A 17061-nucleotide genomic window follows, 5' to 3' on the forward strand; every position below is an offset into this window, starting at 1 on the left:
ACAGTGGTGTGCTGGTACATTTTTAACAACAGGCTCTCTCCCCGGTCCACCTTGGCGCCCCCCCCCCCCGGCCACCACTGCGCCCCCCGTCCACCTCTGCGCCCCCCATCCACTTCTGCGCCCCCCCCCCCCCAAAATTGCAGAGCTGGCTATAGCCGGGGGGGGGGGGAGGGGCAATGCATTACTCTCTCCAGGAAAAAACTATTAAATGATCCCAGGTTCCAATCTAATTCATGTTTAATGTGGGATAAAATGCCATAAATAAGTAAATAAATATAAACTTTTAATGTTGAGCACCTGATTCTCAAAGTGAACATATTCCAAACACTATAATGAAAATAAAATGAGTTTTTTTCTACCTTTGTTGTCTGGTGACTGTTTTTCTGATCATGCTGGCCCAGTATCCGATTCTGCTGCTATCATAAGTACATAAGTACATAAGTACATAAGTAGTGCCATACTGGGAAAGACCAAAGGTCCATCTAGCCCAGCATCCTGTCACCGACAGTGGCCAATCCAGGTCAAGGGCACCTGGCACGCTCCCCAAACGTAAAAACATTCCAGACAAGTTATACCTAAAAATGCGGAATTTTTCCAAGTCCATTTAATAGCGGTCTATGGACTTGTCCTTTAGGAATCTATCTAACCCCTTTTTAAACTCCGTCAAGCTAACCGCCCGTACCACGTTCTCCGGCAACGAATTCCAGAGTCTAATTTAGAGAGTTGCACGGGGACAGAAATCTTACCCATCCCCGCCCGTCCCTGCTGGAATCTTACCCGTCCCCACCCATCCCCACTGGAATCTTACCCATCCCCACCCATCCCCGCAAAAATTTAAACCATCCCAACCCATCCCCACCCGTCCCCACAAGAATTTAACCCATCCCCACCCATCCCCGTAAGAATTTAACCCATCCCCACCCATCCCCGTAAGAATTTAATAGTACATAAAAGAAAGTTCCAGTCAGCTCCCTCAGTCTCTCTCTGGATTTGAGCCACAGCACTGTAGGCAAGGAAGGAACGGAAGTTGGAACTTGGAACACTCTGGTGCGCACATGTAAGATTTGTCTCTGATTCACTGGCAGTGTGTGCTGAGAGGTCGCCACATGCACGCGCCAGTAGGTCAGGTGACATCTGATTCTCGTGCCTGTGTCAGAGCTGAGGTCTGTGCACCAGCCTGGGAGCAAAGAGGATTAATAGTAACATAGTAAGTGACAGCAAATAGACCTGAACGGTCCATCCACTCTGCCCAATAGTCACACTCATGATCAATTCATCATTAAATCAACGAGTGTGATATTATATACTTGATTATGGTCTTTCTTTCGTGTTTCTGGAACAAAGACCACAGAAGTCTATCTGGCCCCAACCTTATGTTCCAACTGCTGGAGTTGCCATCGAAGCCCACTCCAGCCTATTCATGTTCTCATTTGTGGGACACAGACCATAAAAGTCTGTCCAGCACTGTCTTCATGTTCCAGCCACTGAAGTTGCTGTCTAAGCCCTTTCCAGCCCATCCTACACCAGATTGCCATGTATGAGACACAGACCATACAAGTCTGCCAGGTATCAGCTCTAGTTCATCACAGCCAGAGTCGCCATCTAAGTGTCACTTGAAATATCCACACACATGCAGCCATTTAAGGTTAGCACGCCTTTTTGAATTCCCATCATTTGTGACTCTACCACCTCCTTAATGGAAGACTTTCCACATTTATGCTAGTAAAGCAAGGAAGAAGAGGAGGAGGAGGAGGAGACAGCACTCAAATAAATTGGTATTCGGTAGATGAGAGGCTGGTGCAGGTGCAGCTTACACTTCCACGGGAAGCCCACAGAACTGGTTCCATCCCCGCGGGAACCCCGCAGGAACTGCCTCCGTCCCCACGGGAACCCCGCAGAACAGCTTCCATCCCCGCGGGAACCCCGCAGGAACTGCCTCCGTCCCCGTGGGAATCCCGCGGGTTCCGCGGGATTCCCGCGGGGACGGAAGCCGTGCAGCTCTCTAGTCTAATTACACGTTGGGTGAAGAAAAATTTTCTCGGATTCGTTTTAAATTTACCACACTGTAGCTTCAACTCATGCCCTCTAGTCCTAGTATTTTTGGATAGCGTGAACAGTCGCTTCACATCCACCCGATCCATTCCACTCATTATTTTATACACTTCTATCATATCTCCCCTCAGCCGTCTCTTCTCCAAGCTGAAAAGCCCTAGCCTTCTCAGCCTCTCTTCATAGGAAAGTCGTCCCATCCCCACTATCATTTTCGTCGCCCTTCGCTGTACCTTTTCCAATTCTACTATATCTTTTTGAGATACGGAGACCAGTACTGAACACAATACTCCAGGTGCGGTCGCACCATGGAGCGATACAACGGCATTATAACATCCGCACACCTGGACTCCATACCCTTCCTAATAACACCCAACATTCTATTCGCTTTCCTAGCCGCAGCAGCACACTGAGCAGAAGGTTTCAGCGTATCATCGACGACGACACCCAGATCCCTTTCTTGATCCGTAACTCCTAACGCGGAACCTTGCAAGACGTAGCTATAATTCGGGTTCCTCTTACCCACATGCATCACTTTGCACTTGTCAACATTGAACTTCATCTGCCACTTGCACGCCCATTCTCCCAGTCTCGCAAGGTCCTCCTGTAATCGTTCACATTCCTCCTGCGACTTGACGACCCTGAATAATTTTGTGTCATCGGCGAATTTAATTACCTCACTAGTTATTCCCATCTCTAGGTCATTTATAAATACATTAAAAAGCAACGGACCCAGCACAGACCCCTGCGGGACCCCACTAACTACCCTCCTCCACTGAGAATACTGGCCACGCAATCCTACTCTCTGCTTCCTATCTTTCAACCAGTTCTTAATCCATAATAATACCCTACCTCCGATTCCATGACTCTGCAATTTCTTCAGGAGTCTTTCGTGCGGCACTTTGTCAAACGCCTTCTGAAAATCCAGATATACAATATCAACCGGCTCCCCATTGTCCACATGTTTGCTTACCCCCTCAAGAAAATGCATTAGATTGGTGAGGCAAGACTTCCCTTCACTAAATCCGTGCTGACTTTGTCTCATCAGTCCATGTTTTTGTATATGCTCTGCAATTTTATTCTTAATAATAGCCTCCACCATCTTGCCCGGCACCGACGTCAGACTCACCGGTCTATAATTTCCCGGATCTCCTCTGGAACCCTTCTTAAAAATCGGAGTAACATTGGCTACCCTCCAGTCTTCCGGTACTACACTCGATTTTAGGGACAGATTGCATATTTCTAACAGTAGCTCCGCAAGTTCATTTTTTAGTTCTATTAATATTCTGGGATGAATACCATCAGGTCCCGGTGATTTACTACTCTTTAGCTTGCTGAACTGACCCATTACATCCTCCAAGGTTACAGAGAATTTGTTTAGTTTCTCCGACTCCCCCGCTTCAAATATTCTTTCCGGCACCGGTGTCCCCCCCAAATCCTCCTCGGTGAAGACCGAAGCAAAGAATTCATTTAATTTCTGCGCTACGGCTTTGTCCTCCTTGATCGCCCCTTTAACACCATTTTCGTCCAGCGGCCCAACCGACTCTTTGGCCGGTTTCCTGCTTTTAATGTATCTAAAAAAATTTTTACTATGTATTTTTGCTTCCAACGCTAATTTCTTCTCAAAGTCCTTTTTTGCCCTCCTTATCTCCGCTTTGCATTTGGCTTGGCATTCCTTATGATCTATCCTGTTACTTTCAGTTGGTTCTCTTCTCCACTTTCTGAAGGATTGTTTTTTGGCTCTAATGATTTCCTTTATCTTACTGTTTAGCCACGCCGGCTGACGTTTAGTCTTTTTTCCCTTTTTTCTAATACGTGGAATATATTTGTCCTGAACCTCCAGGATGGTGTTTTTAAACAGCATCCACGCCTGATGCAAGTTTTTTACTCTGCGAGCTGCTCCTTTCAGTCTTTTTTCCACCATTTTTCTCATTTTGTCGTAATCACCTTTTCTATAGTTAAACGCTAGCGTACTTGATTTCCTAGTTTCACTTCCTTCAATGCCAATATCAAAACCGATCATATTATGATCACTGTTATCAAGCGGCCCTCGTATCGTTACCCCCTGCACTAGATCATGAGCACCACTAAGGACTAAGTCTAGTATTTTTCCTTCTCTTGTCGGCTCCTGAACTAGCTGTTCCATGAAGCTGTCCTTGATTTCATCAAGAAATCTTATGTCCCTTGCGTGTACAGATGTTACATTAACCCAGTCTATATGCGGGTAATTGAAATCCCCCATTATTATTGTGTTGCCCAGTTTGTTTGCGTCCCTGATTTCCTTTAACATTTCCGCATCCGTCTGTTCGTCCTGGCCAGGCGGACGGTAGTACACTCCTATCACTATCCTTTTCCCCTTTGCACATGGAATTTCAATCCACAGTGATTCCAAGGAGTGTTTTGTTTCCTGCAGAATTTTCAATCTATTTGATTCAAGGCTCTCGTTAATATACAATGCTACCCCTCCACCAATCCGATTCACCCTATCACTACGATATAATTTGTACCCCGGTATGACAGTGTCCCACTGGTTATCCTCCTTCCACCAGGTCTCAGAGATGCCTATTATATCTAATTTTTCATTTAGTGCAATATATTCCAACTCCCCCATCTTATTTCTTAGGCTCCTGGCATTCGCATATAGACATTTCAAACTATGTTTGTTGTTCCTAAGTACATCATGCTTAGTACTTGACAGTATTAATTGGCAATCTTTTGTCTGATTTTTATTGTTATTTAAAGATACCCGATCTACTACAATCTCTTTTGCAACCTCACTATCAGGATACTCTATCTTCCCTGTTATGGTGATATCTTTGAAAGATACCTTATCCCGAACCATGCTCTTTTGAGCGACTGTCGGCCTTCCCCCCATTTCTAGTTTAAAAGCTGCTCTATCTCCTTCTTAAACGCCGATGCCAGCAGCCTGGTCCCACTCTGGTTAAGATGGAGCCCATCCTTTCGGAATAGGCTCCCCCTTCCCCAGAATGTTGCCCAGTTCCTAACAAATCTAAAGCCCTCCTCCCTGCACCATCGTCTCATCCACGCATTGAGACTCTGGAGCTCTGCCTGTCTCTTGGGCCCTGCGCGTGGCACAGGTAGCATTTCAGAAAATGCTACCCTGGAGGATCTGGATTTCAGCTTTCTACCTAAGAGCCTAAATTTTGCTTCCAGAACCTCTCTCCCACATTTTCCTATGTCATTAGTACCCACATGTACCAAGACAGCCGTCTCCTCCCCAGCACTATATAAAATCCTATCTATCCTCTTAACTCCGTTTCCAGGGCTTCCTTTCCATTTATTTCTTTCCTCCTTTCTTCTTCATTTCTGGTCCTCAGCTTCTGCCTATTTTCTCCATCCATGTGCAGTTATTCTCCTCTCTTCCTTTTCCCTCTTCTCATCTCCTTCCTCACTCTTCCCTCCCTTCCATCCATGTCCAGCATTTCTTCTCTCTCCCTTCCCTCTCCTCCACCCATGTCCAGCAACCCTCCTCTCCCCTGCCCTCCATACACCCACCCATGTCCAGCAACCCTCCTCTCCCCTGTCCTCCATCCACCCACCCATGTCCAGCAACCCTCCTCTCCCCTCCATCCACCCACCCATGTCCAGCAGCTGTGCTCTCCCCTGCCCTCCATCCACCCACCCATGTCCAGCAACCCTCCTCTCCCCTGCCCTCCATCCACCCACCCATGTCCAGCAGCCCTGCTCTCCCCTGCCATTCCCTCCATGATCCACCCATGTCCAGCAACCCTCGTCTCCCCCCTGCCCTCCTCCCCTCCATCTGCCTTCTTCCAGCCCCCCCCGCTCCCCCAGTCATCCATTATCCGTATGCCCTCTGCAGCTCTGCGAGTCCCCAATAGCCGTTTCCTCCTTACGCCGCACCCCTACCTTTAAAAATTTGATTTTCCCTCGAGGCGCACTGGCATTGAAGGCTTGAAGTGAAGGCAGCAGGCTCAGCTCGGTTCCAGGCCTTCCCTTCGCATCATGGCTCCGCCCTCGCCTGACATATTTCCTGTTTGCGCGAGGGCGGAGCCATGATGCGAAGGGAAGGCCTGGAACCGAGCTGAGCCTGCTGCCTTCGCTTCAAGCCTTCAACGCCAGCGCGCCTCGAGGGAAAATAAAATTTTTAAAGGTAGGGGTGTGGCGTAAGAAGGAAACGGCTATCGGGGACTCGCAGAGCTGCAGACGGATGATGGACGACCAGGGGAGCAGAGGCAAGCCGGCTCGCACAGGCCAACAACCGGCTCGCAAGATGCCATAGATTTAACAACCAGCTCTTGCGAGCCGGCTCCAGCACCACTGGACTTGTAGTCTTTCGGTTCCCTTCTCTCTGGATCCTCCTCCCTTCGCTGGGGCACTTAGGAATCGTGGTCCTCCCTTATCCCCACAGACCTAGCGTGGCTCCTCCTCCCATGGATCCTAACTGGTCGGTCTGAGGCATCCTGGGACTTGTAGTTGTAAGCACCAGGGGAACACAGGCTGCTGCTGGTTTGCTTCTTCTTCTTCACCTGTTCCCCTCCCAGGGACCCCTCACAATGTGTACTTCATGACTCTACCTCCCTCAACATATCTATACCTGGGTCAACTATAAAAAAAACCCCCACCTATTTGATACAGCACACATGCATGCATTGTGTATGTTTATATGAGCCTTTTATGTGCATATAAAGGAATATGCAGAGAAAATAAACTAGATTTGTATGTTCTGTGGAAGTACAGTTGTATACAATTTGATTGCTTTTGCTTTGGATATACAAGGTTACAGTCATATAATTATTTCACTTTCCTGTGGTAAAGGTTATGCAAACAACAAATCTGAAGTTTCTGGATCTGCTGAATGATTTAATCGACATGACAACCCAAGACCTGACAAAGATGGAGCGAACAAAATATGAAACTTTAATCACCATTCATGTTCATCAGAAGGATATCTTTGACGATCTTGTAAGTTTAATAAATGTGTAGTGTATGCTACAAATTGTTTTCATGAAGAGAAAGGCAGAAATCAGTGATTTTATTGTGCAGGAAAAAGACTGATCAATTCTATAGATATAATAGATTACTGATTGAAAGCAAAAGCTTATTTTATTGTTTATTAGACACACTTGCTATACTGCAGTTTTGACAAGCAGGTCAAAGCAGTTTCCATACTAAAATTTTGGAAAAATATCAGAAAAGAGCTCCAATAACAATAGGACAGCATACATTCATACCAAAGATTAAAAAATAAATAATCCAGAGATTAATGAGGCAGGATAAGAGAAGGGAAATGGGACTTGATATACTGCCTTTCTGAGGTTTTTGCAACTACATTCAAAGCAGTTTACATATATTCTGGTACTTATTTTGTACCAGGGGCAATGGAGGGTTAAGTGACTTGCCTAGAGTCACAAGGAGCTGCAGTGGGAATTGAACTCAGTTCCCCAGGATCAAAGTCCACTGCACTAATCACTAGGCTACTCCTAGGGGAGAATGACAGTTTCGATCAGGTGGCCAGGAACTACCCTAACTGATCAGGTGGGAGTTGTACCATATGCCAATTCAAAGAAATAGGTTTTAAGGTAGGGTTTAAATTTGGGGAAAGACCCCTTCTGATCGAATATAGGCCAAGAGAGCATTCCATAGCTTTAGGGCCAAAAATAAAATGCAGAACTTGTTGTAGATTCATATTTGGCCCTACTAGGCAGTGGCAAAACTAAATGGTGAGAATCAAAAGATCACAGTATTCGATTAGGAGCATATGGAATAACCAAATTTGCTAAATAAACTGGGTACCCAAATGATATGTCTTGAATGTAAAACAGAGAATCTTAAATTCTATACGAAAGTGAACTGGTAACCAATGTAGGGTACAAATATAGGTGTACCACTGATGAAACCTCTTTGCTCGGCAAAGTTGGCAGGCGGCAGTGTTTTGAAGAGTTTGGAGATGTTGTAATTGAACTTTAGTGCTGCCAGCATATATGGGATTACAGTAGTCTATTCTGGAAATAAGAAGGGCCTGTGCCAGAGTACAGAATGTTGATGCAGACAATAAGTTATCAGACATGGGTAGTAATGAAGTTCAGTTACTTTGTTATAGTACTTAAGTACTATTGGCTGTACTTTTACTTGTAACTTGTTACAAGTAAGCTGTACTTTAGTACTTAGTAACGAAATACAAATTTGGAAAGTAGTTTAAAAAAATTATTTTCCATATCTCTGTTTCTCCTCCTCTATAGGCTTTCTAAGCAATGTCAGACATGGCTTGCATCTGATTGGGCCCGAAATTCCGGTCCCAGAAACATCTGAGCTGGGACTGGAAGTTCAGGTCCAATCAGATGCAAGCCAGTGTCTGACATCACCTAGAAAGCCTAGTCCCTGACCTCTACATCCGCACTACTTCAGTCTGCGCAGCTGCACTCACTAGAAGGGGCAAAGATGCGGATCTTCTAGAGTCTCACGTGCAGCACTGTGCACTGCAGTGAGGAGGTTCAAAGTTTGTTTATTTGATTTACAGACTGTCTATCATAATAACAAATAAGCGGTTAACAATAAATATTTACAAAACCTAAAAGAGAAGTTGCATACATCACATAGGATAGTATGGGAGAACAGTTAGTGCTTCTCGCTTCAGAGTACTCGCTTGCTTGCCAGAGAGTCCCCTATGCAGCACTGTGCACTGCAGCCAGGAGGTTAGTGCTGCTCACCTCAGAGTGCTCACTGCTCGCTTGCCCATTCGCCAGAGAGTCCCAGATGCAGCACTGCGCACGCAACCAGGAAGTTAGTGCTGCTCGCCTCAGAATGCTCACTACTTGTTGGATTTTAATTCCATGAGTACTAGTATTATCTATATTTTTCAGTTCAAATATTTTATTACATTTTTCAAAAAGATTTCAACAAGAAATCAAGGTAAAGAGATAATGAGATATACAACCAAGAAAGAAATTTAAAATTTAACAAACTAAAATGACGTAAATGAAAAAATATACATATATATAGGTTAAAGAAGAAGGATGCTTACTAAGACAATATTGATATCCCATAAATGTTGTAAGCAAGGATAAAAGCTGTGTTTATACAATGTTTAGAAATGTTGTAGAATCAGATCTGCAAAACTGAATGTTTTTAATGATCATGAGTGACAAGTTTACAGAGCTAACATGTTTTTGAAATGTAAATGCTTATTTAAACTAATAGAAAAATGGTCCTTGCAAATTCTTGAATCAATGTCTCTCCACTGCATCAGGAGCCCATATAAACTCTAAAATTAAAAGACAAAACATTTATAAAAGTAAAATTAATTTACATTGAAAAATGCCATTCATAAACCTATTAAACATTTTCATAGCTGGAATCATTTGAAAATGTAAAACACACCCTCTTCCTTTCTCCACCCTCTCACAAATAAAGTTAACAGTCTTGTTAAAAAGATATTCAATATGTAATTTAATTTATTAAGTTTTTGTTTCATTGTACCATCAGAGATCTAGACAAATTACAAGTTGATATGTACATATTCACAATATAGTACTGCTTGTAAACATCCTAGATTCTGTGGTCCAACTTGTTAAGAATGCATTTTACTTTATAATAAAAAATAGTTTAAGAGGCTATATTATTATTACTTTTAATTGAGTGTTTTTTTAGATGACTTTCTACTTTTACTTCACTACTTTTGAAGCCAGTACTTTTACCTTTTTACTGAAGTACTTTTCAAAACTAATAACCCCATCTCTGTAAGTTACAAAGTGTTCAAAGAGTGAGAAAGTCTAATTTTTAACAGATGAGGTATTTGATTTTGAAATGACAGATCTGAGTTAAAGAGGATTCCTAAGTAACAGAATGAATCTGTAGACTGGATAGGAAGTTCAAAAAGAGGTGAGACTAAATTTAGTTTAGAGTGATAACCAGGTATTCAATGGGTTATCATTTTTTTTTAATTTAATACTAGCTTGTGGGATAGTAGCCATTTCAAAAGAGCAGATAAACATGATTGCAATGGTTGAAGGTCCAGAAGAGGTACTGTGAGGACTTCCAGAGCAGGACAGAACTTCATTGGGAAATTGCTTTTAAACTTGGGGAAAATAGACTTAAAGTTACATACATAATCTGTGTCTTTATTTTTAAATTACTCTACTGAGCAAAAGCAGTTTAAGGAACAGGGTTTTGTTTGTTTGTTTAGCATTTATAGTCTCTGTTATAGTTCCATAGGCTAGTAGTTAGAGCTGTTCTAGAGTTTATCATAGCATCAGTGTAGAGCAGAGCTGATAGTCACAAGAAAACCCAGTTTAGAGTTTTAACTTTAGTTTGCTGAACTGCTTAGTTTCCATAGTATAAACACCTTTTTTCCATAGTTTTAAAACTTTAACATTCTGCCACAGCCTACAGCATTAACAGATATCCTCTAGAAGGCACAACAGAGCCTAATTCAGTCTTCATTCCTATCCACCTCTCCAACTCCCACCCATCCCTAGCTTATATCTTCATTTATAGTCTTAATTTATAGTTAGTTATTCTAATTAGGATAACAAGAAGGGAGTCTTCATTACAGAGTTTTTAAATTACACAAAATACTATATAATCAAAAGGCTCCTTTATATTAGTTTCACACCCCTAGTACCTTAACAAGTTTTAAACTATTAAACAACTCAATAATACTAAGATGCAGAGGGCTGCTATCCAGTCTTTTGCATTGAGTGTCAAATGTATGATTATCTCCCACTTGGCAAGAAGTTATATGTGTGTGCCCGATGAAAAGAGCTGTCAGATAACAAGTCCATTCTTTTGAGGCTAGAGTAGCGGAGGAGCTGAGGGAGACAGAGAGGTACATAGAGGAGACCTGCAGGGACAATGTAGAGAAGACCCACCTCCAGTCTGTCAACCCCTGTGCTGCCTTGGAGGAGGGAGGTCTCCTAAAGGAGAGCATCACTCTGATGAAGTAGGAAGTACACCTGTAGCAGGACCTGCCCACCAGGGGATGCAATATCCTCTCACACGGAGGATGTGTCTCCAAGAACTTATGCCCAGATGGGAAGGGTTAGGACAGCTGCTGTGGTTGGTGATTCAATCATTATTTATAGCATTTATATCCCACAATATTCCCACCCATGGGCAGGCTCAAAGTGGTGTACAACAGTCTACAAAGACATACAACAATTCTGCAAACAAACAATCAATATCGTAAGAGAGAAAGGGAAAGAGCAAGGTGAGAAAAGGGGAAAGAGTAGCGGTGATCAGTATGTCACTATGACAGTTGTAATTCAGAATGAAGAGACACCAGGCGGGTTTGGAGCATATGCTCTACCAAAAAGGAAGGTCTTGAGGCGCTTCTTGAAGGTCGGGTGATCAGGAGTAAGTTTGACCAATTGAGGCAGCCCATTCCACAATTGAGTGCTAAGATAGGAGAATGTGGATGCATAGGTGGTCTTATACTTGAGGCCACAAAAAACTGGGTAATGGAGATTTAAGTACGAACAAGCTGATTTGTGAGAGTTCTTAGGCGACAGGTTAATTAGGGTGTCCATATAAGCATGTAGATTGCTGGGTGGCTAATGGACATGAGGATATCCTGGTCACTTTCCTGCCTGGTGCAAAGGTAGTGGACCTCACACATCACCTATACAGGATTTTAGATAGTGCTGGGGAGGAGCCGTCTGTCTTGGTAAATATAGGTACCAACGATATAGGAAAATGTGGGAGGGAGGTTCTGGAAACCAATTTTAGAGGTCCTTTTACTAAGGCGAGCTAACAGATTTAGCGCATGCTAACAATTAGCGTGATAAGATGCCCATAGGAATATAATAGGCATCTTATCATTTAGTGTGCGCTAATCATTAGCGCGCTAAATCTCTTAGTGTGCCATAGTAAAGAGATCCCTTAGGCTCTTAGGTAGAGAGCTGAAGTCCAGTTCCTTCAGGGTAGTGTTTTCAGAAATGCTCCCTGTTCAAGAGGCAGGCAGAGCTCCAAAGTCTCAATGCATGGTTGAGACGATGGTGCAGGGATGAGGGATTTAGATTTGTTAAGAACTGGGCAACATTCTGGGAAAGGGGGAGCCTGTTCCGAAAGGATGGACTTCACCTTTGAATCATTGTGGGTTGAAATTCCATGTATAAAAGGGAAAAGGACGGTGATAGGAGTGTACTACCGTCCACCTCGCCAGGATGAGCAGGTAGACGCAGAAATGATAAAAGAAATCAGAGACGCAAACAAAATGGGCAATGTGATAATAATGGGTGACTTCAATTATCCAAATATAGACTGGGTAAATGTAACATCGGGACATGCTAGAGAGGTACAATTCCTTGATGAAATCAAGGACAGCTTTATGGAGCAGCTGGTGCAGGAGCCGACGAGAGAAGGAAAAACTCTAGACTTGGTCCTTAGTGGAGCGCATGATCTGGTGAGGGACGTTATGGTACTGGGGTCGCTTGATAACAGTGATCATAATATGATCAGTTTTGATATCAACCTTGAAGTAACTATACACAGGAAGTCAAATACGTTAGCATTTAACTTTAAAAAAGGAGACTATGATAAAATGAGAAGAACGGTGGAAAAAAAACTTAGGGGACCAACTGAGAGGGTAAAAACTGTACAACAGGCATGGACACTGTTCAAAAATACCATCCTGGAGGCCCAGGCCAAACATATTTCACAAATTAGAAAAGAAAGACGGAACTACAAAAGACAGCCGGCCTGGTTAAAAAGTGAGGTGAAGGAAGCTATTAGGGCTAAAAGAAATGCCTTCAGAAAATGGAAGAAGGAACCGTCTGAAAATAACAAGAAGCAGCATAAGGAGTGTCAAAGCAAATGCAAGGTGCAGATAAAGAAGGCCAAGAGGGATTACGAAAAAAAGATAGCATTAGAGGCAAAAAAGCATAATAAAAAATGTTTTCGGTATATTAAAAGCAGGAAGCCAGCAAAAGAATCGGTTGGGCCACTGGATGACCGAGGGGTAAAAGGGGCGATCAAGGAAGACAAAGACGTAGCAGAGAGATTGAATGAATTCTTTGCTTCGGTCTTCACCGAGGAAGATTTGGATGGGATACCGGTGTCGGAAATGATATTTCAAGCAGACGAGTCGGAGAAACTTACTGACTTCACGGTAAACCTGGAGGACGTAATGGGGCAGTTCAGCAAACTGAAGAGTAGCAAATCTCCTGGACCGGATGGTATTCATCCTAGAGTACTGAAAGAACTGAAAAATGAGCTTGCGGAGCTACTGCTAGTGATATGCAATTTATCCTTAAAATCGAGCGTGGTACCGGAAGATTGAAGGGTGGCCAATGTAACGCCCATTTTAAAAAAAGTTTCCAGGGGAGATCCGGGAAATTATAGACAGATGAGTCTGACGTCGGTGCCGGAGAAAATGGTAGAGGCTATTATTAAAAACAAAATTACAGAGCATATCCGAGGACATGGATTACTGAGACCGAGTCAGCACGGCTTTTGTGTGGGGAAATCTTGCCTGACCAATTTACTTCAATTCTTTGAAGGAGTAAACAAACATGGAAATTGGAGGGTCATGGGATAGGAGGAAAAGTCCTATTGTGGATTAAAAACTGGTTGAAGGATAGGAAACAGAGAGTAAATGGGCAGTATTCACAATGGAGAAGGGTAGTTAGTGGGGTTCCTCAGGGGTCTGTGCTAGGACCACTGCTTTTTAATATATTTATAAATGATTTAGAGATGGGAGTAACTAGCGAGGTAATTAAATTTGCTGATGACACAAAGTTATTCAAAGTCGTTAACTCACGACAGGATTGTGAAAAATTACAGAAGGACCTTACGAGACTGGGAGACTGGGCGACTAAATGGCAAATGGCGTTTAATGTGAGCAAGTGCAAGGTGATGCATGTGGGAAAAAAGAACCTGAATTATAGCTATGTCATGCAAGGTTTCACGTTAGGAGTTACGGACCAAGAAAGGGATCTGGGTGTCGTCGTCGATAATACACTGAAACCTTCTGCTCAGTGTGCTGCTGCGGCTCAGAAAGCGAATAGAATGTTGGGTATTATTAGGAAAGGTATGGAAAACAGGTGTGAGGATGTTATAATGCCGTTATATCGCTCCATGGTGCGACCACACCTTGAGTATTGTGTTCAATTCTTGTCGCCGCATCTCAAGAAAGATATAGTGGAATTGGAAAAGGTGCAGCGAAGGGCGACTAAAATGATAGCGGGGATGGGATGACTTCCCTATGAAGAAAGACTAAGGAGGCTAGGGCTTTTCAGCTTGGAGAAGAGACGGCTGAGGGGAGACATGATAGAGGTATATAAAATAATGAGTGGAGTGGAACAGGTGGATGTGAAGTGTCTGTTCACGCTTTCCAAAAATACTAGGACTAGGGGGCATGCGATGAAACTACAGTGTAGTAAATTTAAAACAAATGGGAGAAAAGTTTTCTTCACCCAACGCGTAATTAAACTCTGGAATTCGTTGCCAGAGGACGTGGTAAAGGCGGTTAGCTTGGCAGAGTTTAAAAGGGGGTTAGACGGTTTCCTAAAGGACAAGTCCATAGACCGCTACTAAATGGACTTGGGAAAAATCCACAATTCCAGGAATAACATGTATAGAATGTTTGTATGTTTGGGAAGCTTGCCAGGTGCCCTTGGCCTGGATTGGCCGCTGCTGTGGACAGGATGCTGGGCTCAATGGACCCTTGGTCTTTTCCCAGTGTGGCATTACTTATGTACTTATGTATTTATGTACCTTAACCAGGATGGAACCAGGTTGCTGGCGCTAACTTTTTAAAAGGAAATAGAGCAGCTTTTAAACTAAACTTGGGGATGGGATGAGCTGACAGTCACCCAGGAGGGCATGGATCAGTGTAGTGTACCCTTGAAGCATACTGTTGAAACAGGATATTTAGAGAATCCCAATAGAAAGGTTTCAACAATGGTGAATACTCCATCTTAAGTAGAGGAGTGTGGTAGCCGTGTTAGTCTACTCTTAAGGTTATCAATAGAAATCAAACAAAATAAAACATGGAAAAGAAATCAAACAAAGCTAATCAAGAAATGTATTAAGTTATGTCCAATAAAAAAGGTATCATCTTATTTTCTTTTCCATGTTTTATTTTGTTTGATTTCTATTGATAACAATGGTGAATGAAAGCCAGGAGTGTTTGAGGTGAGAACAAGGTTAAGGATGCACATTATCCCCATCAACTTCTAAGCAGCTTGTAGATCCAAGGAAAAAACACAATCTAAAGTGCATGTATACAATTGCTAGAAGCCTAAAAAATAAGATGGGAGAGTCAGAGTATATAGCACTAAATGATGAGGTACATCATGTAATAAGTATCTCAGAGACCTGGTGAAAGGAGGACAATCAGTGGGACACTGTGTTATCAGGGCACAAAATATATCACAATAATAGAGTGGATCAAATTCGGGGGGGGGGGGGGGGGGTTGTGTTGCACATTAAAGAGAGAATTGAGTCAAACAAAATAAATATACATAAAACAGATAGCAGTGTGGAATCATTATGGATAGAAATTCCATGTGTGAAGGAAGGAGCATTCTTGTAGGGCTGTACTACTGTCCAAAGAGACAGAATGAACAGATAGATAAATGAATATTTACAGAAATTAGGAAAGCTGGCAAATTGGGCAACAGTATAATAATGGGTGATTTCAATTATCTCTACTATAAGGAATCTGTAGAACTCAATATCATAAATGAAAATCGAACCTCTACACAAATGTATTCTGTATCAGGGAATGTCATCTGATGTTCATGTATAAATCTATAAATATATGAAGTGGAAAAAAAAGACTTCAGTCAAAATAAGAGACACACCCACTTGTAAGGCGAAGCCTTTATAAACGTAGGAGGCTCTTTATAATCATAAGTCATAAATAAACTCCACTTATATTCGTACTTTTCAAAATGACAAAAAACCCTTTGGAGATACAGAATAAGCTGAAGCAAGCATATGAAAAATGTTGCCGACAAGAATACACATAGTACTTATCTTGGACATCTCAGTCTGTATTTCATCTTGACATAATATCATCCAGTTGAACTTCTTTGATCCTAAATCCTGACAAGGGTTTCCTGTTTCACCTCTTCAGGGGAGAACATTATTATGTTACAGTTAATCTAACAAAAACTTGCAACTTCCAAGTAAAAAGTTCAGCTACTGGCACTCACAAAATGGTGATTGGCACCCTCCAGACGCCGAGATTTTATACCACGGTGTCACACATAAAATGCAGGATGTCTTGACGTAAGACTGACCAGCTATTACTAAAAGGCTTTCCATTCAATCGCTACATTTAAATCTTGAGGCATCACCAACTGCAAAGTGTATATCCATTTCTGCTCACACTGACAAAGCACTCATCGCATGTCTCCTCTTCATAGAAGAAGGGACTGAGTCAAGAGCAGAGGTAGTGGCTCTCGTAGAGGTGATGATAGCCAATAATGCTGATAGATCAGGAATGGAAAAAGTTTGCCATTTGGCTGAGATATGATTGGAGGTAGTATTATCAAGAATGGATAGTGGAGGAGTAATTTGCACAGAGGAGGAATCTGACAGAGACAGGGGAACTAGAGACAAGGAAAAACAAAGTTTTTCCACATTCAAAGCAAAATAACTAGTTAAAGAGTTGGCTGAGGGCTTCATGAAAAGATCCTTTCCAGGACCTTGTGAAGTGAGGCGATTAACAAGTCTAGCTGGATTTTGAGAATACTTAATGAGGTTTTTAAACTACTTTTTCTTAAATAACTTCATAGAAGATGGAGTGCCTGTCGAATTATCAGTGTCAAGACAATACTGAATTGTTTTATTCCATGTAAGAGCTTGTTTCTCAAAAGAAAGATTGGCAAAATCACCTGGGAAAGGCAAAGAGAGGGGAGGAATAGCCATAATATTTGGGTGGCACAATCATCTAACATTTGGATGAGTATTAGATTTTGAAAATTTAAACCCAGGTATGGAAAGTGTGAAGGAGAGAAAAAAGTGATCTGGCCAGGTATTGGTTGATAAAGAGAAGCAGATGATTAGGTCAAGCATGTGTCCAGC

The 17061-nt window shown here is 42.6% G+C and overlaps 1 protein-coding gene across 1 annotated transcript in view; it reads left to right on the plus strand.

The window, feature by feature from the left end:
• Window positions 1–17061, plus strand: part of LOC115471141 (dynein heavy chain 5, axonemal-like) — a 766968-nt gene that overhangs the window by 211268 nt on the left and 538639 nt on the right. The window contains 1 exon segment of the mRNA XM_030204834.1: window positions 6847–6993. Within this exon segment, the coding sequence (XP_030060694.1) occupies window positions 6847–6993 (147 nt within the window).

Source organism: Microcaecilia unicolor, chromosome 1 (assembly GCF_901765095.1).
Source record: "Microcaecilia unicolor chromosome 1, aMicUni1.1, whole genome shotgun sequence".
In the NCBI taxonomy this organism is placed as follows: Eukaryota; Metazoa; Chordata; class Amphibia; order Gymnophiona; family Siphonopidae; genus Microcaecilia; species Microcaecilia unicolor.